The sequence below is a fragment of the Durio zibethinus genome, chromosome 18 (genome assembly GCF_047325235.1).
Source record: "Durio zibethinus cultivar Kanyao isolate XHJ-2024 chromosome 18, ASM4732523v1, whole genome shotgun sequence".
NCBI classification, from domain to species: domain Eukaryota; kingdom Viridiplantae; phylum Streptophyta; class Magnoliopsida; order Malvales; family Malvaceae; genus Durio; species Durio zibethinus.
Window position 1 is genome coordinate 7,885,798 of NC_143179.1, and position 26,081 is coordinate 7,911,878.

Consider the following 26,081-nt stretch of genomic DNA (forward strand, 5'->3'; position numbering starts at 1 on the left):
GCGAAAAGATTCCAACACTGTGCTTGCCTTTAAAATTTTAAAGTCTAGAGTTAAATGATACAACTACAAAATGATTCCAATTGAACAGCTTTCTTAACCAAAATGAAAAAGCTAGAGTTAAAACCCACAACTTTGGTTAATATGATTAATTCCCTTTTTTTAAGAAAAATTTTAAGCATGCTTCAACTTGATCTTAACTAGGCAATGATTCTATTCAATTTCTTTTTTAATAAAAAAGCCGCAATATGAAAATAAAGGAAGAAATTATATGTGCTGGATTTTAAATCTTAAACCTACAAGATGTTATCACCTTTAAAAATGATTGCATGGCACGACTATCCGGATTCTCTTATTCAAAAACTTTGCACACTTATAAGACACTGTTAGCCAAGCAAGATAAACTGAGCTAGAAATAGTTGGATTGGGAAAGTTTTCTTAATTCTCTCCTTCATGGTTGCACCATCATAGATGTTCCTAGATTCATAGTTGCAGCTCCAAGTGATTCAAACTTTTAACAGAAATGACGAAAGCATATTTCTTATGCTCATTTCTAGCTATTTCTGTTTTAAGTGAGGGAACGAAAAAGGATACTGAAGAAAGAACCCGTGGGATTTTGAAGAAAACCTTCATATGCGAAAATAATAGTAATGAATATGACAAATCAAAATGTTCAAAGTATCCAATAAATAAAAACCATCTGATATTGTTACACCACCAAGCGCTATTGTAAACATGTGATCAATTTCAACAATAAAAAATAACCTGACTTACCAGTAATTTCACCAAGGGACTTGTAGATGGACGTGATTAACATATAAAAGGAAAGTGGAGAAAGAGAAGAAAAGAAAAAGAACTGCAACTAAAATTACCACTATAATGAAGCAAATTTCATACATGAATTTGCTTTAATGTCAGGGAAATATTTAATTTGAAAACCTGATTCATTCATGCCATGGCTACTTAATGCTTTACAAAAGAGCCACTACATTGGTGTTTAACAAGTAAAGTAGGTGTTGATCAATGTACCTCCATTCCATGCATGGAAAAATCATCCTATCAATTTCAATTCAAGCTGAACCTGCTAAGTTTGAAGTTTTGAAAAGAAAACTGTTTAGTATACAAAAACTAGAAGGGAATAATTCAAGCATAAAAAAACTAGAAGGGAATAATTCAAGGATATAGTTGACAGAAGACATCTATTCATGAGAATCTAAATGCAGCTCAGAAATGTAATAAATGAATAAAAATCATACGACAAAAAATGAAAATTTCCAAGAACAAGGTTCTGTCAAGTAAAATAAGTCATCAATAACATGAAAACAAAAGCATGTTTAAGGCAGATGCACTCACAAGCACATATTCACATGCATGTTTGCACACGGTTGAGCACACAGTGGAAAGAACGCATAAAATCAAATGCATATTCCAAGAGATAAACAGTATGAAATTCCAGATATATTGAATTTAACAGAGAGGAATAAATATTTATGTTCTTTTGACAATTTCATTTCCTACAAATTGTAAGTTTTCTCACTAGCCAACCTGAAATGCTCCTATAAACGTCTTGATCAGGAGATATACCTGATGTTCTGACAACCAATCATGATGAATGAGTCAGAATGGCCTCAACTCTGTCTAGTGATGCTTGCAACCGCCCTGAGTTCATGTTGAACAATGGTTCATCGGTACCAAGAGCCCTGTTAAATTCAAAAAGCTACACATAAGTGCAACATCATGTCTGGCAAACAAACAGAAGAGAAAGAATAAATGAATAACTGAACAAAAATGTCACTGTTAACAAATAAAGAGAAGCATGCCATTAAAAGTTCTGGTGAGTTATTAAAGCACATGAGTGATAACATCAATGACTAGATGCGAATAAATAGCTCTTGCAGTTTCCTTGGAATATCTTAAAAATAAGTTCATAGAAGATCAAGGCACATACTCTGCACAACATTCAACAAAACTGTAGGGGGTATTTTGCAAAGCTTAACATCAAAGACTATTCTTCTATTCTAGACATGAGCTTATCACTTCTTCCATGTTCTTAGATAATATTCTTAAATACAATTTCATAAAACATCAAGGAACTTGCCCTGTAATTTCTGGAAGAACATAATCAGCCCTCCACCCAAATCGAAAATCAAGGCCAGGAACCAAGCCAAGTGTTGTCTTATTCCGAATGCGAGAAACTCCATCTCCACCCAAACAGGTTGTGAGCTTCCATTTCCAACCAGTTGCATTCAACTTGAAATTATAGCCCATGCCAACCTAGTTCCAAAAATTTTAGTATAAACGTTACAAAATAAAGGCAAGCCATGCATGAAGAACAAATAAAGTTACCTACAGACTACAACAGATGTCGAATTTTGTATAGACTTCTACACATATGCTATCACTAATACAGAGTTTATCTAATCTTCCAAGCCACAGAGGATTAAGGAGAGTATATAAGACCTGGAGATTAAGAAATTTGGTCACAGGTATCTTTTTCGAAAGAAGGCGTATATCTTGATGTATAGGCTCGTAAGCAAACTTCCACCTCCGCTCAGGTGATAACGGCTTCAGCACAAGCTTTGTCTGGAAATCATTGGTTGGTGCATTGTAGAACTGAACCACAACTAAGATGTAAATATTCAACAGGTAATAATAACAACAATCTGTACAGGTTGATGCATATCTTTGGTAAAAGTATTCCTTTTTCAATTAAAAGCAACATTTTAAAGTTGAAATTATAGAAGATAAGACAGCTAAAAGATATTCCCTTCATGGGCTTATGTCCGAACTCTGAAGCTTAAATGACTAAGCTCCTCCATACATAAATTCACTGTTACCAAACAACAAGAGACCCATTGACATACGAAAGCAATAACGAGAATTATATAGCATATGGATGGAACAACTCAAGATTGTAAAGTAAAAGAATAAAAAAAAAAAACCTCCAAATTAACACCAACTCGAAATCCCTGAATTTCTTTTCTAAACTTGAGGAACAACTCAGATGGCATGAAATTTATGTTGTATAACTCATCCCACGAAGTGGGTTCTTCGCCATTAGGCGCCGGCTCCATTTTTCAACCGACAAAAGCTGAAAAACCAATCGCTATGAGAAAACCAAAAACAATAAAATCCAGTGTTAATAAAGACTTAACACTAAACTCTCAGTAGTACTTCATTACTGGAATTCTTGAGTTGAAATTACTGAAGCCATGGAGAAGTTTACGTACCTTTAAGATAGAATTGGACTACAGTAGAAGCGTATTTGAAGTGTACATACGGATGTTTGGATGGAAGGGATTTTGTCCAATGTTTTGGTCTGGTTAATGCGATGGCAGGAGAGGGAAGTGCTTCGGCAATTTCAATGAATGAGATTTCAAGATGTCCTTCTATGCAAGTGAAATTACTTCTGAATTTTTTTTCTGTTTTTACAAAAATGACGATATTATCCTTCCTTTTCTTTTTCTTTTGGATTTGGAATTTGGGCTTAGCCAAGGCCCACCATGTTCAAAGACAACCAAGACTTCAACAGGATGCATAAGTGTTTTTCTTTTAAGCATAATTGAATTTAGATTCGACATCTTCAATTTTAAAATCAATTTTAACATAAAAAATAAAATAAAATACTTATAATATCCGTATATAACTTTAGTACACATATAAGCACGTAGCATTTTTTTTTTTTTTTTGCTGTGACTCTATAAAATTAAATAAATAATCTTTAATTTAAGTATCCAATCAACAATATTTGTTAAAATTCACCATGGAATAAAAAAGAGGGCAATTTTAAAATTATGAATACCTTTTGCTGAAGGCAAGTCCTCTCTATACCATAAATTTGACAAATTAAGATAGAGGTAAAGACTAACTATTATATAAAATAATTTTAAATGCTATGGTAAGCGAGTGCTAACTTTTTAAATTTATATACACTTATAATTTTTTTATGACGACGGGCGATTAAAGACAGCTTAAATCAATCAAGCTGTAGGTTTTATTGAAACATTAACATCATCTTGGATGATCAACTAAACCATTTGGAGTGGAGCAATAATGTGAGTATTAACTTTAAAATTGAGCAATTTTTTAAAGGTATCATATTTTTTATGTTGATGAGTAATTAAAAACCGTTAATCAATATAAATTATAGATTTTGTTAAACCGTTAATATCGTTTTTAATAAATTAACTAAGTTATTTATAATAATAAAATCGAATCTTTGAAATTATCATAAGAAACGTGTCAAAAAATCAACGAAAAAATCAAATGTTATTGTTAGTAAAGTATCGAATTTAAAAACAAAACATCTAAAATTATGATCTGATAAGAATATCAGTTACTTATAAATGCAATACACTCAACTTTTAGTATAGAACCAATGACCCTAAGCCAACATTCAGTTACCTAAATGACATACACACAACTTCTAGGAAAGAATCACTGCCGAGTTTTTCTTGTAAAGTCAAAAACCCATTGGAACATAATCTCTGAAACTAGAGAATTGGACAGGGCACCATCAACATTCATATGATCAAAGTGAAAATTTCCAAAAGAAAAAAGAATATGCCTCGAACAACTCTGCAATGGAGATAATATCGAATACCGACCACTTACATGTTTCATTTATGAATGACGTGAATATATCTGAGAAGATTACCTCAAACATGGGTTCAATGAATCATTAAAACCAAAATAGATTTCAAAATTCATTCACTCTTTTTCAGGTTTGAGTTTACAACAACCAAATTTATTTTAACTTTCCATGAACATAACTTCATTCTCCATGCTATTGAATTCCCCTAGATTTGAGAAAAGATGATTGAATCCCTCTTACATAGAGAAATTATGATCATAACCCAAATGAAACTGGCAAATCCATCTGTGGGGCTGCTGGCAATGAAAGCTTGAGACGTTTTGGCACAAACTTTCGAGCCCACACATGCTTCCCATTGATGGTAAACTTTGCTTTGCCCATACCATTAAGGATTATTTCAATGGATGATGCAGAGTGAAAAACGATACGAGCAAAGAGCGATTGCTCGTTAGGCAGCACTTCTTGCATGTGCAAGGACTCTATACAATCCCCATAAGCCCTGGTGAAGAACTCCATGACTTCCCATTCATAAACGGGGTAGCCCTTAGAGAATGTGACAAACATGGTCCGATCGTCTGGTGGTACCTCATTTTCTCGGGTCCAAGGCAGACCCAAATCACCAAGACCAAATCCAATCTCAGGTAATCCGCGATTAACCATAGGTTGCTGTAAAGAATGTGACATTACCTGACTGCTATCAGCCAAGCTTTGGGCTGCATTTCTTTCAATGGCATGTAGCATAATGTCCCTTAAAGCTCTCATGCATACTTCATTCACAATTCTTGCAATACCTTGAGTTGCAATCAGCCGATTTTCATAAAAGAATTGGAGAGACAGATCCCTCTCAATCAGGCTTTGCATCAAAGCATTGTCATTGCCTTCGGACGAGGAAGCTAATTGGTCATTGTTAATGATGTTGAGGCATGTGACAGCCTCATCTGCAAGTTCATTTAGCAATACATAAGGCAACGACAATGTCTTCTGTACAACATTTCTGAAACCTACCCTCTCCAGCCAGAGCCATAGGGCTATTACCTGCATAGACTCAACAGGGTCCCGCCATAGGTTGATAACAAGCAGAGTGTACAACTCTCGATCAATTCTGTGAAACATGTTGAATTCCTCTTGTGAAACAAATGAAGACGGAGGAACCATCATGTTCAGCAAATGGTAAATAATCAGCAGTGCCTTAGCTAGGAGAGATAACCGAGAGGATCAGGAACCTGTATGATAAGCATTGTAATCACTAAATTAAAGTTCAAATTGAGATGAAACCAAGAAAAGAAAAGGGTGAAAACCATTGAAATCTTATATGCTATCGTTTGGCCATGAAGGCAAGCAGAAAGAAACCTGATTCTCAGATAGGACTGGATTTCACTTGGTAAGCAGTAAGCACCTCCCTCTACCACCAACCAGCACAGGAAAAATCAAGGGGCCCCCACAGGACAGGTTTTTGACTTCTCTTACTCCAGTCCACTCCAGGCCAACATATATCCACTGCCAATGCAAAATTCAAACAAAGGTTGACCTAGAATAATAATGTTGTTCTTACCAAAGTAATGCCTAAATACCACCAGAACCTTTGCTGGCTTTTATGTCATTTCAAGAAAGAAATCCTTTATGGAAAGGTATAATTAATGAGTCTGCAGCCTTTCTATGGTAATCAGAGTTGGAATCATTTATAATCTTTCCGTTTCAGGGTATCAAGTATTTGGCATTGAGGAGAATTTACAAATGTCTATCAAGATAAAGAACGTAATAATTAGTCACCAATCTGCTAAATGGTTTTGTTCAGGAGACATTTTGAGGTTTTATCTTTTGGTTAGAACTCTAGTGTTCATTCCATATATATGAAATTAAGAAGGAAAGTGCTTAAATCCGTCTATTTATGTACAGAATTATTCTATTCAGGAACAAAATTCAGACGGAACCCAGGATTTTTTTTGTCCTAAAATGGAAACAGCCAGCTTATGCTGTGATAGTTGCAGTTTATTCATTACTCCTTCCAAAAAAAGATGTCAGCATCTTCGTCTGCTAGATTGCCTCACCTTTTGCAGAATTGTTACATAGACTACACTTAAACTACTTGAGGGTTAATAACGAAGTCTGTTAATCAATACTCAAATTTGATATTCTCTGTTTCTAAATGAAATTAAAAGAACTGGGTTTTACGTAAATATGACACAAAATGGTAAACTTCATTCATTTTTCAGATAAATTCAAGTAAACATGCTACTTTACTCAAGCGATTATTGTCCACACTCCACTAAACAAGCCTTCTGTCATCAATTGATATCGCTTTTTGATTTTTTTTTTTGGTTACAAAGAGGCAGTATCTGTGGATAAGGAAACACAAGTGTTAAGATTTGAATTACGAACTTGCGGGATGCTATTTTTAAAGGTGATTTTATAAATCAAATGGACTAAACCCGAGTTCAGATAATTTGACGTTATTATGAATCCATTATAACATCAATTTTGTTGTTTTGAGTGCCATATGACTACTTGGTGAGTGCATTAATGCTTGTTCAATATGTTTTCACTAAGGCTGATCAGTTATGTATCTCCCTTGTTCAGGAATCACAAGATCTGTAAACATAAAACATGAGTTTTTAGCAATAAGATTGTTCCTTCTGTCAACACTCTCACATTGGTCCGTGCATGCATCCACATGTGCGTGTACATAAATGCACACGGACATTTGAACATGCCGCCGCAACCATCATCTGACTTTCAATACCTATAATTTTGATGTAAACCCAGGAAACAAGATTGAACTGCTCCAGAACTTTCCCTAATAGTACAGAGGTAGACCGCTCTTCCAAAATAACAAAAGGAAAGTCGAAAACATTTCTAAGGTTTATTTCTCATTTCAAATTGTCTGCAACTTAATGTCTTTCGCAAGTTCCATTGCATTAGCACAAAGAGCAGAATTAGCTAATGGGATCTCTTCCATGCTGGTGAGCTATTTACCAAATTCCACTATTACCCACAGGAATCGGCAAAAATCAAGAACCATAAGGATGGCCTGAGGATCCTAAGCCACTATAACCATCATCCTCGATACAGCAAGAAAAATAATACAAACAATGGTGAAGAGGGTAGATAGGAGAAAAAGGAAAAACCGTGCTGCAATTACATGTAAATAGTGACTCCAGTATCGCTGAGAAATGAGAAAAAGGCCAACATATGCTGCTTAGAAAGAGAATGTATTTTACTTCTCGAATTATACAATAAAGCATTCTCATCATAATCTAACTAAATGCAAACATGAGATTAGTACACTGGGAATTACTTCTCAAAATGCATGTACATGGTATAGCTCTAACCCTACAAGTACAAGCATTAGATCAAAGCAGGAAGTGGCAGCTGCCAGTCTCCAAGAATGCCATAAACATTTTGGCAACTTCCAGTTTCATAATTTTGAAAGCCAGACATCAGTTAGATTTGTCGTCCTTGTTGCCACTATGAACAGCCAAACCAGCTATGTTACCAGTTGCAGCAACAACAAACTGTCGATCAGACAAGGAAAAAGACCGGCAAGGAGAGTTTGTTAAAGCAGTCGCTGATGATGATCTGATGGTAGTTGATTTTTTACACTGTGGATGCAGAGGAGGAGGACAGCTAGACGACGACGATGAGATTGAGTTGCAGTCAGAGGCAGAGCTACTCATAGTAGCTCCAAGAGCCACTGTGTTTCGACTGGAGTTAGCTAGTCTCTTTGATATCTCACTTCCACCGTTTCTCACAGGATGATTGCGATTCTTGTCCAACAAAAAACTATGAGACAATAAGTTCTTGCGTTTCCTATTATAGGGATTGTCTGGCTTTGCGAAATCTTTAACAGAGGCAGCAGCAGCCGCATCAGCTAGACTTGTGAAAGACTTTGATTTGCCATTATAAAACTTGGATATGCCTCTTCTGTAATAAAGCAAAACCACAAAAATAACATATTGAAGCACCCAAACAACAACTGTGCAAAATCACAACAATTTTTTTAAGAAAACATTTCCCTGTTATTCAACCAATGCTTATGGAAGTGCATGGCCTTTGGTCACAGTCAGTTGGTAATCTCTACAGCTTTAATGGCATTAGATTGACAAAGAGTGCAAGTTCAAGTAGTAATTGGTGTTCAGATGTTTCACTTTACAAGTGCATCAGCTGATCATCACTTGAAACAAGTAAATTTTTAAAAGCCATCAACAAAGAAGCAAGATTGGATGGAATGCCAGAAAGAAAAAAACAAAAAAAAAAAAAATTTCAAGGTTTTACTTTCTCCAAAAAAATTTTACCTCATAGGCAAAACCTCCTCTAGAGCATCCATGGTATCCAAAGGTCCTTTAAGCTCGCTTTGCACTTCAGCCTCCGTTGAATCTTCACCGTCCGACGATGATTCACAGGAAACATCACTATTCCTTCCGATCGACGACGAACTACAAGACCCCAAATCATCCTCTTCTCTCCCCTCCGCCGACAACAACCTCCTCCGATCCTCGCTTTTCTCCTCCTGCGAATCATAGACCGAGATACACTGCATCCCGTGGATAAACCCTCTGATTGAATTACTACAACCATTCCTTTCAAAAACAAGAGACATCGTGTTAGGGAACGAAAAGAGCAGAGAAAGTAAGAGAGTATAAAAGCAGGGGGTATTAATATCTGGTGAAGTGCAGATGGGCAGTCGATATTTCCGCCATTGTTGATAACACAGAGATATTGAACCGAATAAATGAAGAGGGAGAAGCCTTATCCAAAATTCTTTTTATTTCATGTTCTTTTTGTTGGAAACTGTAGAGAGAAAGAAAAACACAAAAAGAGGATTATCTGGATAATATATTTTTGTTTTGTACAAATTAAGAAAGTAAGGGGCAGGACTATGTTGTGAACCAGATTACGATGTTTCGTGTTTGTCATAGGTTTTGGTTGACTCGTTAGTCTGACGTGGACGGTTATGATTCAAGTTTGATCATCTTGTAAGTGATTGGTTCAAATAAAAAGAAAAACCTATGACAAATAAGAAAAAAAAATGTTTATAAATAGTGGTCCCTATGAATTAGTTTGAGCTTTTAATTTTTTCCTCAGTTATGACCTTATATTATAAAAAAAATTATTTTTATTAATGTAATTTTAAATATTTAAATAAAAATTATATTACATTAACATCTAATTATTGTTTTTGTTTAATTTTTGGTAATTTTAATTATAAAAAATAAAAAAAAAATCAGACAAAGTTTCAAATGGATTCAATCTCTTATAATCAAAATTTTTTAAAATTTAATTTCGAGTGAATCGAATCAAATTAAATAATAATAAAAAAATTAAGATTGAATATTAATAATTTTAATATAATTTGATATTATATAAAAAATTATTTTTAATTAATTATTTAATTTTATATTTATAAATATTTATAAATTTATTTAATTTTATAGTTATATTAAAAATAATATTTTATTAATTTCGAGTCAAATATAATATAATTTATATAATATTAAATTAAATAGAGTTTAAATATAAAAAAAATTAAACCAAATAAAATTATAATATTAAAAATATAAAATCAAATTAAATTCATAATAAATAAAAATTCGTTCTCATCCTTAATTACATGTCTTGCAATTAAATCAACTCTCATCAAATACTTCATTAAAAGAATCAAAAGCAACAAGACAAATCAAAAAATTCTCACGTTTAGATCGAACGGAGGCAAGCCTCTATTGGTATCCGGCGACAGTTTATTTAACACGTGGCAATCATGAGATACAAGAAGGTGACACGTTGACTTTCTGCTTTAGCCTTGCTTTTATTTTTGCCATTATTTTTATAATTATAAGAGAATAAATTTTTTATTTTTAAAAAAGGAATATTTAGAATAAATTATACGATTTTTTGGCTATCAATTGTCTTCAATTTCGAGTTTAATGAGATAATTAAAACAGATTTGTTAACTATAATTGTCTTTGAAAATTTTTAATTACAAATTTAGGTGAAAGAAGAAATCCTTTTAACAAGACAAATTCCTTTTCAATAATTCAAAAAACTTATATTAACATTTAGACAATAATAAGATATCAAATCTGATTTAAAAACCAAAAGGTTGGTCATTTTATGTAATTTCGATTAACTTGACACTTCTATCTACTTTGATTATAAAAAAATTTTAATTTAATTAGGTACCATGATTTTTTTAGTATTAATACCAATATGGTTGCGAGCCTTGGGGCCTTCTCATGTTTTCAAAACCTGTAAATTTAAATAAAAAATGGGATCATTTAAGAAATGAGAATCCTAATGATTTTGGATTAGTAACTTATCCTCACTCATATCGCCCACTGAAACACAAGAATCTTTAACTATTTGATATTACTCGTGATCGTCCACCAACACACGAAAATCTTTACCTACTTGATGCTGCACCCGAACAGTGAGACAACATGTCAATTCCAAGTAATGACCTAACAACCCTTGCATATTTAACACTACATCCAAACTCTGATATAGCACGTCACTGGAAGACGAGGATCTAACGAAAATTTTTATTTTGATTTTTCATCATAATTTGACTATGTTTTAAATTTAGAGGATTTGGCACACTGGATTAGTGTCATTCAAATTCTGCATCCAGCAAAGGGAAAAATTTTACTGTTATGTACACAGGTCCCAGAACATTGCCAGAACCACTCCCCAACGCAAGAAATCAAGGGATAATAGCTGTAAAGCATATGTTATCCAGTCTTGAAGTTTCTTTTAAGCATATAAGAAAAAGATTAGTTTCACTCCCAGTGTTGGGAGCAGTGGGAAATCAGTCTATACAACTTCTCCGGAAGGCGTACTTAGGCTCCCCGCTGCTCGCTTGATTCACCTGATGCCTGTGTTGGATTTCTAAGGTTTGAAACCTTCCTTTGTAATTCAAGGTTTGACATCCGTTCAACCTCCAAAGCTCGCTCAAGCTTCAGCATTGTCATAGCATTACTATCACTATATAATCATAAAGCATACAAACAATAAGAAATGGATGGCCGAGAAGTTACCTTTGCTGCTCGGGTGCTCCATTCTCCGAGAATAGCTCTCAGCCTTTCATTCTCTTCAACAAACTATTTCAGTTTTCAGCAAAATAGATGGGGTTAAGGTCAACATAGCAGTCCGATTAAAAACATTTTCAGCAGAACACAATTTTGCATAGACTAGGAATAGTTAATCAAGTCCATTTTCACTCAAAATTACCACTTGTCATTCCAAGGTATTTGCACTTACCTGATTGTTGGTTGTTCGGACACGCTGGACCTCTGCATCCCTCTCAGCCATTAAAGAACGGGCAAGTCTTAGCTCAGACTGCAGTTGGTTCATCTGCAATTCAAATAGTTTAATTGCTCAGTTTCTGACAGAATGTTCTACTATCACAATTATTTAAATAGACAATGTCAGTTGCTTACTATCAATGCCTAAAGTGGAACAATTTTAGGTGCATGGAGCAAGAAACAACAGAAAATTTTCATCTTATTCGTGTTATGGAGCCTGGAACGAGTAAAAATACAAATAAAACTCTATGTCCCTAGCGTGTATCCACAGCTGTAAATGTAAGGCATATATTGCAGTGTTTGCCCGCCAAATAAACGCCCCCTATTTGAATCATGTGATAACACCCCAATTCTTAACATGATAAAACATTACTCTCAGCAAAAATCATCTATTTAAACCATAAGTTAAAAAACCATTGTTAAAGCAGCGAGGAAAAAGGGCATGAGGTGCATGAGAGAACAACAGATAATATGCAAGAACGAAAACTTAATTGTTCAAAAGAATATCTCTGACATTGATAAGGAAATAAAGCAAACTGTGATTTTTCTGGTTTCTAGCAGGCAACAAGTACTAGCCTAAGAGATTATGTGAATTACCTCAGCTGAAACTGTTCGTAATTCTTGATCACGAGCTGCTAATAGATGGGCAAGATCAACCTGAAAAGGACCATTATTCTGACCGTTTCTTGCACAGATGCCAACTACTCCCCTAATTTTTCTTTTAAAAAACAAAAATATGTAACAAAAGAACATTCATCTCATCATGTGTAAAGATAGATCACCTGAGGTGTGCTTCCATCATTAGATCCTTCATATTTGCTTAAGCACTCTTGCAATCGAAGAATCTGCAGTTAAAGATATATTGCTTGTATAACAGTGGTCCGTTACAATACTGCCAAAAGATACAGGAAAATAACTATCATGAATTATAGGTATGAGATGATCAAGTACCTCCTCACTCAGAAAATGAAGGTTTTCACGCTGATACTGCAGTAAAGCCATTTGCTGGTCAGAGAGTCGACCACCATCATAATACCTGTTGTACCAAACAGAAGTGAACATAGCACATTCACAGCATTACATATAACAATTGTAATGATTTGTAATTTCACATTAATTTGTCTTGGTTTCATGACTAGTGAATCTGCAACAACCACAATCAGATATCAACAAACCAGCAAAGCTCCAGCAACAGAAATTAAACTAACTAAACCAAAGATTGAAAGACACATTTTCAAGTGATACATTCTCTCAATGCAGGCAGAATGTCTTTCACAGTGAATCTTGAAACTATAGTTTGGCTTGAATCAATAAAATTTTGGTCATTACCTCAAATCTTCCAAAGGACTTGATGGCTGAAGGGGAGAATATAATGACTTCAAAACATCAGGCTGAGAATCCAGTGAATTGTACTGGTGTACATAACCTGCAAACACCACAGCAAGGCAGAAATATATAGGCACCTAATTGGATAACTGAAAAAACCTAAATTCGAAGCATGAATTATCCAATTTAACTCCTCAAATGCTTCTACATATGCATGTGAGCTTACCGATATACATACTCATAAAGAACCCAGAACATACTGCTTCAACCAACATAATAATCCTGCAAATCAAGTGAATCAAGTGGGATATTATCAATGATATGTGGTTCAACAGAGTAACGAGGAATATTCAGTTCTGAATCTAAATAAAGGGAGAATATAGAATATTACTATCATTCATATTTCATATCAACATCTAAGTTAACCCAACATTCCCAGCAATCAATAACATCAGAATGACACGATTACAAATTGTAACATAAAACTAAATAATGCAGAATGAGCATCCAGAACTCATAAATCAAGTACATTTCAAGAGGCAAACATTTTTTAAAGCTGATGAAATTAATATGATAGGATACACAATCACTATTTCTTTCACAAACCTGATGAAGGCTAAAAGCTATAAAGAATAAAGACTTAAAGAAGCATAATTAAGCGTAAATAGATTGGAATTATTGCTCACTATAGTACCTGACTATGGCAGAGGTGGAAAGAATACTGATGTCCGGTTTCCAGACCATGACAAGCATCATTGCAGCAGTTCCTAATACAACAATGATGAAGATGTGACAAAAAAAATAGCCATTTATTATACAATTATGACATCATAAGTGATACAAGTATGACTATAACTGTAACATTATTCCTAACTGAAAAGGTCCCATAGAGGTAATCCACTATCTTTCATGTGGTTAAAAGGGATTATTACATCCTAATAGGCTGGACAGGATTATGATTCTGGAATCAAAACAGTTGGTTTAGGGAAAACATTCACCTGAGTAGGTCCATTTCTGATTGAAATAATAGTAATAAAAGAATTATGAAAATCAAGTGCTGCCATTCAAAAATACACAAAAACATACTCACCATATGCTGTAATGGCAAATGGTAGGCGAACAATATGCTTCAACTTCTGACTGAAACTATAATAACCCTATAAAACACAAGAACGTTTAATGGTTTCTATCAAATGTCACTTAGGAAACCACTAGGGTTAGAATAATCAATAAAGTTACCTGTAAACGTATCTTCTGAACTTGATAAACAAGATATTGTTGAAAAATGCCTGTAAAAGCAAACAAGAACTTAACAGTTACCAGTGTACTCAAATCCTTGTCATAGCACCGTGCGCCTTCCATATCAAACAAGGTATAATTAATATTGTCTTCAAATCTAATACCAAATGCACCCCTTGGATGGTAGAGACCGAGAAGAAAGTACCTCAAGCAAATCAAGATAAGAACTAGCAAGATACCTGTGACTATTAAAAGAACAACATCGCAACTGCAAAGCAACTGTAAGACAAATTTCTCGATGGGCTCAAATATCCAAGGAGCTGCTGCAGCCAAAATAGCATAACCTGCCTAAAAATTTGAAAAACTATCAGAGTTTGCCTAATCACACATTGAAAGGAAAGTTTAATTATTTGATAGAAAAAAAGCAATGAACTTCAACTTGCCAGTATGAAACAGTAAAAAACACCGCCAAAGATACTCCTTGGTTTCCGGTGGCCAAATAAGGGCGCCTCATGCAGTATATCAAGGAACCTACAAATGGCACAAAATTAGAAACTTTCCATTACTCATTAGAGTAAATATTTCTCAGATCACATTAAAATGAATAAAATTTGATTCCCACAGTGAATAATTTGAAAATGATACTCCAATTGTACACTAAACGCACGTAATTATTGATAAATTTATACAGTAAAAGCAAGAAAGTGATTAGTAAGAAATGATTGACGGAACAAATTTTAAAGTTCTTCAAGCATCAGAATTGTCAAACAAAAATGGTGGTAACTGATGAAGGGGGGAAAATAGAAAAATAAAATAAAATATTGAAAATGAAGGATTGAAAGCTTACATAGCGTTTTCTTCTGGAGATGCGGGATTGGAAGAAGCTTGCCTTTCATTAGACATCGTCCACCTCTTTCTCTTTCTCTCTCTCTCTCTCAAAGAAAAAGCTTCAACCTTTTCAAAAATACTCTATTTTCGGTGAAAAGAAAGCTGGATTCCTACAGATTTCACAAACTTCTTTTGAGGGTCAAGACTCAGTGCTGTAACGAACGTCCACATTGGAACGCCTCCACTTGCTCTCGTTTTTGTCAAATAGAAATGGAATCCCAACAGGCCCAATAGGTATAGCCTATATTAGAAGTTAAAACTGTAGCTTAAATATGGACCAAGTGGGCCTCGATGGGTCTAAATTTTGAAAGATAAAGGCCAAACCGTGAAGCCCTTGTCTTGTTTCGTTAGACAATAGTCAGTAGTCTATCTCGACGGGGCAGCGAGCCAGCATCACAGGCAATACCCTAGTATTGCCATTCCTTAGTTTGTTTTCATCAAAATACTCCCTTTCCATCAAACAACTCCAAAATCCTTTTCTTCACATTATATTATTTTTGTTATATCAGATTTCTTTCACCTTCCATTTTTTGTTCTCATTTTCAATCATCCCAATGCTCAGTGATCGTCCAATGATCTATTTTAGTTATTGAGTGGTTGAGATTTATCAGGGGTTTTAGCTCTTTGCTGGGTTAGTAGTAAATCAGCAATTAGTTTGAGTTGCGAGTCGTTTTGCTATGGTCCCGTTTTTCGATTTCTCACCATCTCCATGAAGAATAGAGAGTTTCATCAAAAACCCAACTTTGAACCTGGGGTTCCCAATAGAAAGTTCGCTCATTTTCAAGTAGAGAGCTTTGGATATATAATTAGGCTTAGATATGGCGTGGGGTTGCAGATGACCCTTTTTTCATTCACAACTCGTTCCTCAAGGGTTCGAGCCGCCTCCAAGGTCTTCATTCCTGATTTTCACATTCAATTTCATGGAGGATCTCACCCGCAAGGCAGTAAAGAGGTAAAGGCAGTCCAAAAGCACGAGGCTTGGTTCGTTAAGGTTGTGTGCACTCTCTTTGTTTATTCACAACCTTTGGATAATGGCTGTTTGGGTTATTTGAGCAAGAATTTGACTCCTTTAATTGAATTTGAAGTTGTTAAATGGTTAAACAATCCGGCATTGGGGTTGAAGTTTTTAGAGTTCAGTAGAGTGAATTTTAATATTACTCACTCTTTTTGGACTTATAATTTGCTTGTGAGGTCATTTTGTCATATGGGTCTACATGACTCCGCTAAATTAGTTTTTGATTATATGAGGGTTGATGGGCATTTGCCTGATAGTACTATGTTAGGCTTTTTTATTTCCTCTTTTGCTAGGGCAGGTGAGTTTGGTATGGCAAAGAAGTTGCTTGCTGAGGTTCAGTCTGATAAAGTGGTGGTCAGCATTTTTGCATTAAATAGCTTGTTGAATATGATGGTTAAGCAAAACAAACTAGAAGAGGCAGTTAGCTTATATAAAGAGAATTTAGGATCAAACTTATATCCAAATACTTGGACATTTAATATTCTAATTCAAGGCCTTTGCAGAGTTGGAAAAGTGGATCAAGCTTACGAGTTTTTTAATGATATGGGGTGTTTTGGTTGTTTTCCTGATATCGTTACCTATAACACCATTATAAATGGGTTATGTAGGGCAAATGAGGTAGATAGAGGTCACAATTTATTGAATGAAATTCAATCAAGTGATGATTGTTCACCAGATGTTGTGACTTATACATCAGTGATATCTGGTTATTGCAAGTTGGGTAAGATGGAGGAGGCATCTGCTCTTCTAAATGAGATGATTAGTTTAGGAATTGCGCCTAGTGTTATCACTTTTAATATTCTGATTGATGGCTTTGGAAAGGTTGGTGATATGCTTTCCGCTAAATCCATGTATGAGAAGATGGTTTCTTTTGGTTGCATTGCTGATGTTGTAACCTTCACATCCTTAATTGATGGGTACTGTCGAATTGGAGATGTGAACCAGATTTTGCAGCTTTGGAATGCAATGAAAAGCAGAAATATATCTCCAAATGTTTATACCTTTGCTATTACTATAAATGCTCTATGCAAGGAAAATAGACTACATGAGGCCCGTGAGTTTTTGAGAGAGTTGCAATGTAGGAATATTGTTCCAAAACCGTTTGTCTTCAACCCTGTGATTGATGGGTTCTCCAAGGCTGGAAATTTGGATGAGGCCAATCAGATTGTAGTGGAGATGGAAGAGAATAAATGTCATCCTGATAAAGTGACATTTACTATTCTTATTATCGGGCACTGTATGAAAGGAAGAATGCTTGAAGCAATTAGCATTTTCAATAAAATGTTGTCAGTTGGTTGTACCCCAGATGATGTCACTGTACGATCTTTGATATCTTGCCTTTTGAAGGCTGGGATGCCTAATGAAGCCTCCCGCATTAAAACAATAACATCACAGGACATAAAGTTGGCAAGTTCATCATCCTTGGAGAATTGTTCTCCTTCGAGGATAAATAGAGGTGTGCCTGTGGCTGCTTAAGAGAAAAGCTCCCCATCATTGAACTTGGTGTTATTCCGAAATATTGAGAAGTCTCTTCTTCATGCATCAGGTATCCAATTAAGCATATCCAGCTCGAAGCACAAATGACCTTGTATTTAGTAAGGCTAAGTCTTTGTTTTTTATTCAAGCGTAAACTTCAACTATGCAATTAACCTTCTTACAAATTGATTCTGGTTCAATTGGACCTATATGAAAATGCATGTTTTTCTGTCTCTCCCTACAAAGTTACTTGTATTAGTCTTTGTGGTTCTCTTGAAATAGAAAGTTTCTCCTTCTGGCAAGTCACTTTGTCCATTGCCCTGTATGTCATAAGGTTAAGGGCAATATTTATAAATAATGCAAATGATGCTCTATATGTGTAGAAGTAATAACACAATCAAGTTTGTGTAAAAACAACTTTAATCACTAGGCAGTTCAGCTCTCTTATTAGCTGTACATCAATTCCCTTTTTATTTTTAATCAATGAAGCTCATTAATTGTAGTATTTTATTTTAATCATACTGGGGCTTACTATTATATAATGGGAAAATAATGTGATCCTCTAAGCAGGAGAAGATTTTTTTAGGATATGTGCATCTTAAGTTGGGTTCAATAGTAATTATGATGGCAAGGAAGTTTGATGCTGATGTAATCTGATTTCTAGTCCCCTTCAGTTCAATTGTGCTGCAGATTTATAACTAGTAAATGATATTTAGAAAATAAAGGAGAAGATTAATAAATTAGTACAACCTGTTTGCATCAACTGATAAAGCCTGAATAGCTAGCTCAATGTCCTGGAAATTATTATCGGTTGATTGAGGTCAAGCTCGGTGCCGTTGAGGGATTTGATTTTTTGAGTTCAGGATCATAGTTAAAGTTGATGTATGTATCATGCATGTATTTATGAATATATAATATTAGAGCATCTGCTGTTAAATCTTATTTGGAGGACTTGAAGGATTGATTTCAAGTTGGATTGTTATTTACTTCATTGTTTATTCTTAATGTATCTTTCTTGTTTCTATGGGTTGGCAGGATAGTAGAAAAGCATTTTTCCAGGTATTGGTGGAAACCTCAATGGTTTTCTGTTGTTGCCTCTTACGCTTTATGAGGGTGCTATAGGATCTTAAAAGCTGCTACATCTTAAATCTGAATTTAGTAGGGTAACATCACCAACGGATATTTTTCTTCAAATGCATTGACGATGCTAAAGAAAACTGGCATGATGCTGAATGAGTTGGAAAGTACTGCGGAGGTTAGCCATTTGTAGTTGCAGTTCAGTATGGTGTTCCATGTCCAACATGATCTCCAAACATGATAATTGAAAATTAAGCAATTTCATGTTTAGGGTAAGGAAAAGGAAAATAGATATGATCAATTTCATGTTTAGATTTTATTTTTCCTTCTTTTTGTGGGGCAATTCAATATTGTTTGATTTATTGGCTCTCATATTCTACATGCTCCTGCAATGTTTGGCCTGTACAGATGGTTAGAAATTTTAAAAAATGAATGAATTTCACCCTTTTCATTTATGTACATCAGGGGCATACCGATCATCAATAAAGGGATATCAAGTGATAAATTGTGCCAAATATTAGCTTATACTAAAATTGATTTTCAATGTTGGCAAGTTATTACACAAGCATCATTCAAAGATAAATTTTACATTATGTCAATTATTGTGGACAACACATTTGCATCTCATACGTCTTGAACATTATTGTACATCAAGCCAGCACTTTCAACTAGACCATGGCCCCTCACCTTTCGATATCGACAACTACAATATTTGTATACCATAACTAGACGGCTTGTATGACACAAAGCAACGACCTAATCCAGACAGTTTCTCAATCAGATCAAGCAACAACAGGATATGATGCACATGTTGCCACACCTGCAACCAAATAGGATATGCGTGTAAAGGGAATTAAATGATAGATATCCACTGGTTACGGTTCAAAATTTTCATATTGAATTCTTAGCTTTTTCATCATAATTCAGAAATGATATTCGATGTCTGAGATCCGATGAGGTTGGGACTTACCACACATGTTTTTCCCCATCTCCATCTTGAAGTAGCCATTGTCACCCCATTCTTCTCCCCATGAGTTCTTAACAAGCCAATATGGAATGCCGTTTTCAACTCCGTACCCAACTGCAAGAACAGCGTGGTTCACATCCTGCAAAAAACAAGGTCATGAATCCGTTTTACTTTTAGTTGTTACTGCTTTCACATCTCAATCTTGAAGCACCAATTCTACTATAACCACTAAAAAGGCAGGCAAGGCTTACTATGAAAGCTTTACTACAGACTGAACCTATTTTGGCCATATATAGAAATTGTATAACTTCACAAGAACAAATCATCAACATATATTGTTTTCTTGCCACCAAAACAAACTACTCTAACTCAAAGCAAAAAAATAACAGTAACAGAGAAAAAACTTACCATGGAAGTGCTGCCACATGTGTCACTCGTGTAAACCCCACTCTTGTAAAAACGGAAACCAGTGACAACTTGAAATGCCACACTAACAGGCCGAACCATGGCAACTGCATGCTTTAATTCATCTTCAGCACCCTGTGTTTGATTGTACATATTAGGAAATTCCAAAATATGAAATATATAATTTATGCCACACTAACAAGCATGACATAAATAGCCATGGCCAACCAACATAAACCATCAAACTCAGTCACGAGCAAGCAAGATATCTATCTTCTGCTTCATCTCAGAAAGTAAGGTTTATTTGACATCAAGAGCTTGATCAATATAAACAGCGATACCAGAAAAAGAGGAGGGAAATGGTGTGTAAACCTACCAAGGTAATGTTGACAGAGTCAATGACTTTGATACCAACATTTTCAGATGAGAATTTGCATTGACCATTTTTTGCTGTGTAAGGGTATGCCTCCTCTGTATCAAGGCCACCGTTATATTTGATGTATTCGAAGGCTTGGGATGGCAACCCACCACTGCAACCAAAGTTATTAAAGGCTCCTGCACAGTCCACAAGCTGCTGCTCAGAAAGAGAGATTCCTTTTCCAAATGCCTGATGATAAGCTGCCTCAAGCGCTCCAGTGGTACTGCAATATGCAAATGCATAATATTACAACTTAAAAATTCAAAAGCCACTCTTAGTAACTTGGTGAATCACAACTGAGAGATAACCTGAATGTCCAGCAGGATCCACAGGAGCCCTGATTTTTGACCGGGCTGACTATGCCGGATGCCCTCCAGTCTTTCTGTAGATATCATGTAGCAGAAGAATTATCCATTAAGCCAAACCCAAATAGAGCTCATAAATTTGTAGTTATATCCTTAATCACAAATACTGCAATACCAAGTATCAACTTAGCCAAGTCAAAAAAAAAAAAAAAATTCACTAAGTAGCTTTATAGAAAATCATTAGTGATAACTGGGTTCGTATTTATAGAGTTTTTTTTTTTTTTTCTTGTGAAAGTACCGATTCAGGAAGGACGACATCAGTGAGCTGGTGATTGCCCTTGGTGGTAGCAGAGCAGTTTTGAGCAGCTCCCAACCTGTGTTTTTGAAACTCCTCCCAGGTCAAATCAGCAAACTCTGCATCGTTGAATAAATGAACAAACAAACAAAAAAAAAATCATTCACAATAAACTACAAAACAAAATTGAATAAAAATTAGCCAAGTTTTAGTTGAAAAGATCAAGCTGAAGTGCAATAATCAAGACCATTAGTTCACAATTGGTCGAGTCAAAGTAAGATCAGTTCAGTTCGTCCTCAAATTTTTTGCCTAGTGGCTAACGAGCTCTTTCGAATTAAGACTTCCTTTCCTTCCCCGTGGGTTATGCGCAGTAAAAAAAAAAAAACGTTCAGTTCTCTAATACTGACGTGTCCGGCTACAGTGGAACTGTAACCAAACATACTGGAACTGAACTGAACTAAACCAGATCACAGTTAAGAAAGTCAACTCATACACTTTGTAACAGAAGTAAGTTAGGTGTCGGAATCAGACACCTTTGATTCATCAGCAGACCGTAGATATAGGCTGAAATAAACTTACAAATTAAAAAAAAAAAAAAGTACGTACGATTAAGAGCGAGAGTGTAAGGCAATCCCTTCTTGTTGGTGGATCTGATTAAATCCAAATTGTCTTTGAAAATCTGAAACCGTAGCTTCGTCTCCTCCACATTCTCGTACCTCTTCCCATGCCTATCCAAAACAAAAAACAAAAAAATCCAAAATTTCATCTCAATTTTCACTCTTCCTTTTATGGAAAAGAAAGTAAGAGTTAAGATAACCGTCTGATGATGAAACGATTGGTTACTTGTAAACAAAACGGGCGAAGGAGATAGCTTGACGAGTATGACCAATAACACGAAGAACAGAGGACTCGAAGCCAGGGAGGCCATCAGGTACCATCTGGATGGGGTTGGAGTCCTCGAAAGTTGATGCTGCTGCGGCGGCGCAGCATAGCAGGAGGATGATCGAGGACACCAACGTTGAGCGAGCCATTATTATGTTTTCCTCTCCCTTTGATTCTCTCTCTGTTTCTGGGCCTGTCTGGCTACTTCGGTGAACAGAAATTTAAAGCCGGGGTAGCAGTGTCTGATTCGTACTAATTTGGATGGCTAAATTAAACTCATTAAAAATAAATATTCACCGATAAAAAAATTAGGAAAATTATTGTTTTGGAGATTATGTTTATGTCACGTTGAAAGATACCGAATTTATTACACTTTGTATGGGCAAAACCTTTTTTGTTACGTATCTATTTGTCTTTCTACTTGAGCTGACGTATTTCCTTACGTACAGTTATAACTTCAAACGGCTTTCTACTCATTAATGCAATTGTAATGGGAAAAGTCTTACACTAAAGTTTTCAAGTAAAATTTTTAAAAATTTTTATTAAAAATGATTAAATAAAATTTAAAATGATAAATTAAAAATTTTGTTACGTAAATTAAGTATGTAAAATTTTAAAAATTTTAAATAAATTTTTAGATATATTTTTTGATAGAATTTTTAGTAAAAATATTAATAAATTTTTTTAGAATTAAATAAATATAAATTAATTTTAAATTATAAATAATATTTTTAATATTTTTTATATATTATTGATCTTCACATTAAATTTTAATTCTATCAATTTATCAATTTAAAATTTTTATTAAAGTTTTTATTAAATTATTTTTAAAAAATCACAAATTTTATCTAAAGAATTATATGTAAATTCGATGTGAAATAATATATTTTTAAAATTATTTGAAAGAAGATTAATATTTAAAAAACTAAAAAATAAGAGAAATTATTGGTTTTTGATGACCAATATGAAATATTTATTTTTTATTTTACGTTTTTTTTAAAAGAGATGTTACTAGAATACCATGCCATATGGAAGATATTTTGTGTTTCTTTATTTGCGGATTAAAGGGCTTTGGGATGATATTCAAATAAATTTCAAATTTTATTTAAAAATAAATATAAATTATTGATTTTTTTAATCAAATTAAGAACATTAACTTTTATTTTATTGTTTTTAGAGTTTTAATGTTATAAAATATTAAATTTTTATTAAAATTTTTTTTAGTTTAATGGTGTAATTTATAGAAAACATTTAATTAGATTTATTTGAATGAATTAAATTATAAATATTTGAAGGAATATTATTTTAAAAATTATAATAATTGAGCTTTATTCATTCATTTTTAAGATTTAATAATTATAATTATAATAAGATAAAAATTGGTATTCTTAATTTCACATAATAACATATTGATAATTTATTTCCAAATTTAAGTGCAATTTTGAAAATTTTATTTGTATGTTATTCCAAAAGTTTTTATATTAACCATTAAAAGGACGTGGTGATTTGGACCGTGGGATAATAATATTAGCTTTGGGTTTGTAACCAAAATTGAAAAAACTTTTGAGTGTTGATATCGCATTGCTTTGCGGATTAAATAGGAGAAAATTAATGAAAAAGACATGATCAAAACTTGACATCGATCAATCTGAATCAAACCCCAACCAAGCTAAAAAAAAAATCAACTAAACTACAAAAACAATCCCATCTTGATGTCCAGCTTTTTCTTGTCTATTTCCTCTTCATTTGTTTTGTTGTTTTATAGTCGAAGAATTAGCAGCCACCCCTCCCCGTCCCCACCTCTCTCAACAAAAATCAAAAAGCTACTTTAAAGAAGTAATATATTTTTTTTCTGGAAAAAAGTATAATTTTTTTTAGTTTTTAATTTACTTTTTAATTTTTTTTATTTATTACATATCTAATTAAAAAAAATATTATGTATTTAAGTTTTATTTAACTTATAATTTGTTAATTTTAATTTTAATAATATATCAACTGATTCAAAAAATAATTAATAAAAAAATATAATTATTTATAAATAAAATTGATATGTACATATAAATATCTCGTTACATCATTATTGGTAATAAAATGAAATTGATACAAATTATTTATTTGATAAAATAATCTTAAATAAAAGTGTAAATAAATTAAATATAAATAAATTTTATTACATTAATAATTTATTTATTATATAATTATTTATTAAATTTAATAAATAAATATAATCAAATAAAAATTATTCATGATTATTCATTAAACATTTTGTTTGTTTATGTCCTTAATTGCAACGAAATATCTAGGCATATAATATAAATCAAACCACTTGTTTGTTCAAAGGAGAACGAAAGATAAGGTCGATGAAGAAATATATGGACACAATGGCAGGGTGGGTCCAGGACAAGAATGGTAGATGAGATATTTTTTTGTCAAAATTAACGAGCTATCGAGGCTAATTATCTGGAACGATTTGGTTGGACAGCAAGTCAGTGTGAGTCATCCACTTTCAGTGTACAGGATCATTCTGGATTCCCTTAGATTCCATATTGTATAGTAATTTTCTGGATGTGAAGAATATTGTCGAGTGAGGTCCATAAACGTCCTTTTTCAGGATTGGCTACTATGATAAGTTTTGATTTCAACGTCTTAAAATAGCGATTGAGTCTGTAGATTAATTTGCAGATGCCTAAGTAGTGGTTGCCTTTCTTTTTTTCTGTGCTCTAGTATGATGGGTCCGAAATTGATTGTGTAGCATTGTGGATTTTCCACCCACCAGGAACATAAGCCACCACTGGGCCCAATAAGCACTGTCTATCAACTCGTAGCCCAATAGAAGTCAGCCCTTTTACTGCGTTCAACATGCAAAGAATCATGTCTTCAAAAAAAGTTACTAATCTCATATTAATTATATACTAGTGTGTAGCCCGTTTTGTGTGGGATGCCACAATTAAATGTAACAATAAATGTGTGATTTTTAATGTTTTTTTTTTTTTTTGAAATTAAAAGTGGAACGATTTTTTTATTAGTAAAAACTTAAAAAATCTAGAGACTAGTCCAAAAAAAAAAAAAGGTAAACTCTTAAATTAATAATTAAGCATCTAAAAATAATAATGTTAAAATCAAAACATTGAGGATAAAAATAAAAATCGATAGATTTTTAATATTTAGCTACATAAAATCCATATCAATAGCAACATTAATAAATATTCAATAATAATCAACATAAAATCTAATTCATTTTCAATAATAATTAACAAATAGCTAAATATATTACCAAAAAATAAAAGAATATATCTATGAGAAGAAACAAGGAGTGATAAATAGTTAAATTCTCTATTCAAGTTAATGACAGCAACAGTTGTAGCCTCCTTATACTATATTTTTGTTGAAATATTCCTTTTTCAAATTGCAATTGAAACTTGTCTGCTAATAGATTAAAGTAATTAAACAATAGGTTGTAATAACAAATTTATTTAACAAAATGAGTATATGAAACATTGATTAAAGAAATTAAAAGAAAAAATAATATGATAATAACATATTCTTTAAATTTCTTAATTACTATCATTTTGCTATTAAATTATCAATCAAATAAGAAAAATTAAACTAATAATTCAAGAAAAAAAATATTTTTAAAGGAATAAAATACCTCAAAACCAATAATCTAATCTAACACTTTTATTTATTTAATAATTATTTTATCATTTATTTTATTATTTGTTTATTAAAAATTAATATCCTTACTTAAACAAATTTAAATTTCAAACATATATATATTAAATAAATATATAAAGCATAAATTAAAATTAAAAATACCAGAAACGGTTGGTCAAAGGTACGGTTCAAACCAATTTAGGCGATTTTAACAAGGTTCAAGTGATTTTCCAACAATTTGAAGC

General features: G+C 33.4%; 6 protein-coding genes across 8 annotated transcripts; 1 reads left to right on the top strand and 5 right to left on the bottom strand.

Moving 5' to 3' along the window:
- Nucleotides 1-839: 839 nt before the first annotated feature.
- On the bottom strand, nt 840-3,427 carry ORG4 (OBP3-responsive protein 4 (ORG4)). 2 transcript variants are annotated; one of them, XM_022896021.2, is made up of 6 exons: nt 3,228-3,427; nt 2,940-3,088; nt 2,458-2,610; nt 2,096-2,271; nt 1,582-1,697; nt 840-1,078 (listed from the first exon to the last, which is right to left on the bottom strand). In XM_022896021.2, the coding sequence occupies exons 2-5, from the start codon at nt 3,069-3,071 to the stop codon at nt 1,601-1,603; spliced, it is 558 nt and encodes a 185-aa protein (XP_022751756.1). In that variant the 5' UTR covers nt 3,072-3,088; nt 3,228-3,427; the 3' UTR covers nt 840-1,078; nt 1,582-1,600. The 2 variants fall into 2 exon arrangements, with proteins under 2 accessions (XP_022751756.1, XP_022751755.1); XM_022896020.2 differs by having other exon boundaries at nt 2,940-3,103; nt 3,228-3,363.
- A 1,337-nt stretch (nt 3,428-4,764) lies between these two features.
- Nucleotides 4,765-5,811, bottom strand: LOC111299184 (uncharacterized). Its single transcript, XM_022894234.2, has one exon. It carries the CDS (start codon nt 5,747-5,749, stop codon nt 4,847-4,849), a length of 903 nt encoding a protein of 300 aa, XP_022749969.2. The 5' UTR covers nt 5,750-5,811; the 3' UTR covers nt 4,765-4,846.
- A 1,886-nt stretch (nt 5,812-7,697) lies between these two features.
- Nucleotides 7,698-9,401, bottom strand: LOC111299185 (uncharacterized). The gene is made up of 2 exons (XM_022894236.2): nt 8,884-9,401; nt 7,698-8,512 (listed from the first exon to the last, which is right to left on the bottom strand). Exons 1-2 carry the CDS (start codon nt 9,186-9,188, stop codon nt 8,029-8,031), a joined length of 789 nt encoding a protein of 262 aa, XP_022749971.1. The 5' UTR covers nt 9,189-9,401; the 3' UTR covers nt 7,698-8,028.
- Nucleotides 9,402-11,117: 1,716 nt separating this feature from the next.
- On the bottom strand, nt 11,118-15,519 carry LOC111299187 (FRIGIDA interacting protein 1). 2 transcript variants are annotated; one of them, XM_022894239.2, is made up of 14 exons: nt 15,302-15,519; nt 14,898-14,985; nt 14,694-14,802; nt 14,455-14,504; nt 14,306-14,372; nt 13,910-13,982; nt 13,442-13,497; nt 13,219-13,315; nt 12,841-12,925; nt 12,672-12,734; nt 12,487-12,546; nt 11,846-11,938; nt 11,623-11,685; nt 11,118-11,541 (listed from the first exon to the last, which is right to left on the bottom strand). In XM_022894239.2, the coding sequence occupies exons 1-14, from the start codon at nt 15,355-15,357 to the stop codon at nt 11,425-11,427; spliced, it is 1,077 nt and encodes a 358-aa protein (XP_022749974.1). In that variant the 5' UTR covers nt 15,358-15,519; the 3' UTR covers nt 11,118-11,424. The 2 variants fall into 2 exon arrangements, with proteins under 2 accessions (XP_022749974.1, XP_089603362.1); XM_089747236.1 differs by having other exon boundaries at nt 11,190-11,541; nt 14,694-14,798; nt 14,894-14,985; nt 15,302-15,499.
- Nucleotides 15,520-15,683: 164 nt separating this feature from the next.
- LOC111299186 (Pentatricopeptide repeat (PPR) superfamily protein) lies at nt 15,684-19,371 on the top strand. The gene is made up of 2 exons (XM_022894237.2): nt 15,684-17,903; nt 18,869-19,371. Exon 1 carries the CDS (start codon nt 16,052-16,054, stop codon nt 17,831-17,833), a length of 1,782 nt encoding a protein of 593 aa, XP_022749972.2. The 5' UTR covers nt 15,684-16,051; the 3' UTR covers nt 17,834-17,903; nt 18,869-19,371.
- A 37-nt stretch (nt 19,372-19,408) lies between these two features.
- Nucleotides 19,409-22,377, bottom strand: LOC111299188 (thiol protease aleurain-like). The gene is made up of 8 exons (XM_022894240.2): nt 22,144-22,377; nt 21,907-22,028; nt 21,304-21,419; nt 21,009-21,082; nt 20,659-20,923; nt 20,286-20,417; nt 19,881-20,016; nt 19,409-19,730 (listed from the first exon to the last, which is right to left on the bottom strand). Exons 1-8 carry the CDS (start codon nt 22,329-22,331, stop codon nt 19,693-19,695), a joined length of 1,071 nt encoding a protein of 356 aa, XP_022749975.2. The 5' UTR covers nt 22,332-22,377; the 3' UTR covers nt 19,409-19,692.
- Between the last annotated feature and the right edge of the window lie 3,704 nt (nt 22,378-26,081).

What these genes read in the sequence shown, in the direction of transcription:
- ORG4 (XM_022896021.2), bottom strand. Translation starts at nt 3,071, where the DNA reads ATGGAGCCGGCGCCTAATGGCGAAGAACCCACTTCGTGGGATGAGTTA. An exon ending in CCAAATTTCTTAATCTCCAG is followed by an intron (nt 2,272 to 2,457) that starts GTCTTATATACT and finishes TTTTGGAACTAG; the next exon opens with GTTGGCATGGGCTATAATTT. An exon ending in GTTCTTCCAGAAATTACAGG is followed by an intron (nt 1,698 to 2,095) that starts GCAAGTTCCTTG and finishes TGAATTTAACAG; the next exon opens with GGCTCTTGGTACCGATGAAC.
- LOC111299184 (XM_022894234.2), bottom strand. Translation starts at nt 5,749, where the DNA reads ATGATGGTTCCTCCGTCTTCATTTGTTTCACAAGAGGAATTCAACATG.
- LOC111299185 (XM_022894236.2), bottom strand. Translation starts at nt 9,188, where the DNA reads ATGTCTCTTGTTTTTGAAAGGAATGGTTGTAGTAATTCAATCAGAGGG. An exon ending in GAGGAGGTTTTGCCTATGAG is followed by an intron (nt 8,513 to 8,883) that starts GTAAAATTTTTT and finishes GCTTTATTACAG; the next exon opens with AAGAGGCATATCCAAGTTTT.
- LOC111299187 (XM_022894239.2), bottom strand. Translation starts at nt 15,357, where the DNA reads ATGTCTAATGAAAGGCAAGCTTCTTCCAATCCCGCATCTCCAGAAGAA. An exon ending in TCCACCTCTGCCATAGTCAG is followed by an intron (nt 13,498 to 13,909) that starts GTACTATAGTGA and finishes CTTGATTTGCAG; the next exon opens with GATTATTATGTTGGTTGAAG. An exon ending in TTCATTTTCTGAGTGAGGAG is followed by an intron (nt 12,735 to 12,840) that starts GTACTTGATCAT and finishes CTTTAACTGCAG; the next exon opens with ATTCTTCGATTGCAAGAGTG.
- LOC111299186 (XM_022894237.2), top strand. Translation starts at nt 16,052, where the DNA reads ATGAAGAATAGAGAGTTTCATCAAAAACCCAACTTTGAACCTGGGGTT.
- LOC111299188 (XM_022894240.2), bottom strand. Translation starts at nt 22,331, where the DNA reads ATGGCTCGCTCAACGTTGGTGTCCTCGATCATCCTCCTGCTATGCTGC. An exon ending in TTACACTCTCGCTCTTAATC is followed by an intron (nt 21,420 to 21,906) that starts GTACGTACTTTT and finishes TCAACGATGCAG; the next exon opens with AGTTTGCTGATTTGACCTGG. An exon ending in CATGTGGCAGCACTTCCATG is followed by an intron (nt 20,017 to 20,285) that starts GTAAGTTTTTTC and finishes TGTTTTTTGCAG; the next exon opens with GATGTGAACCACGCTGTTCT.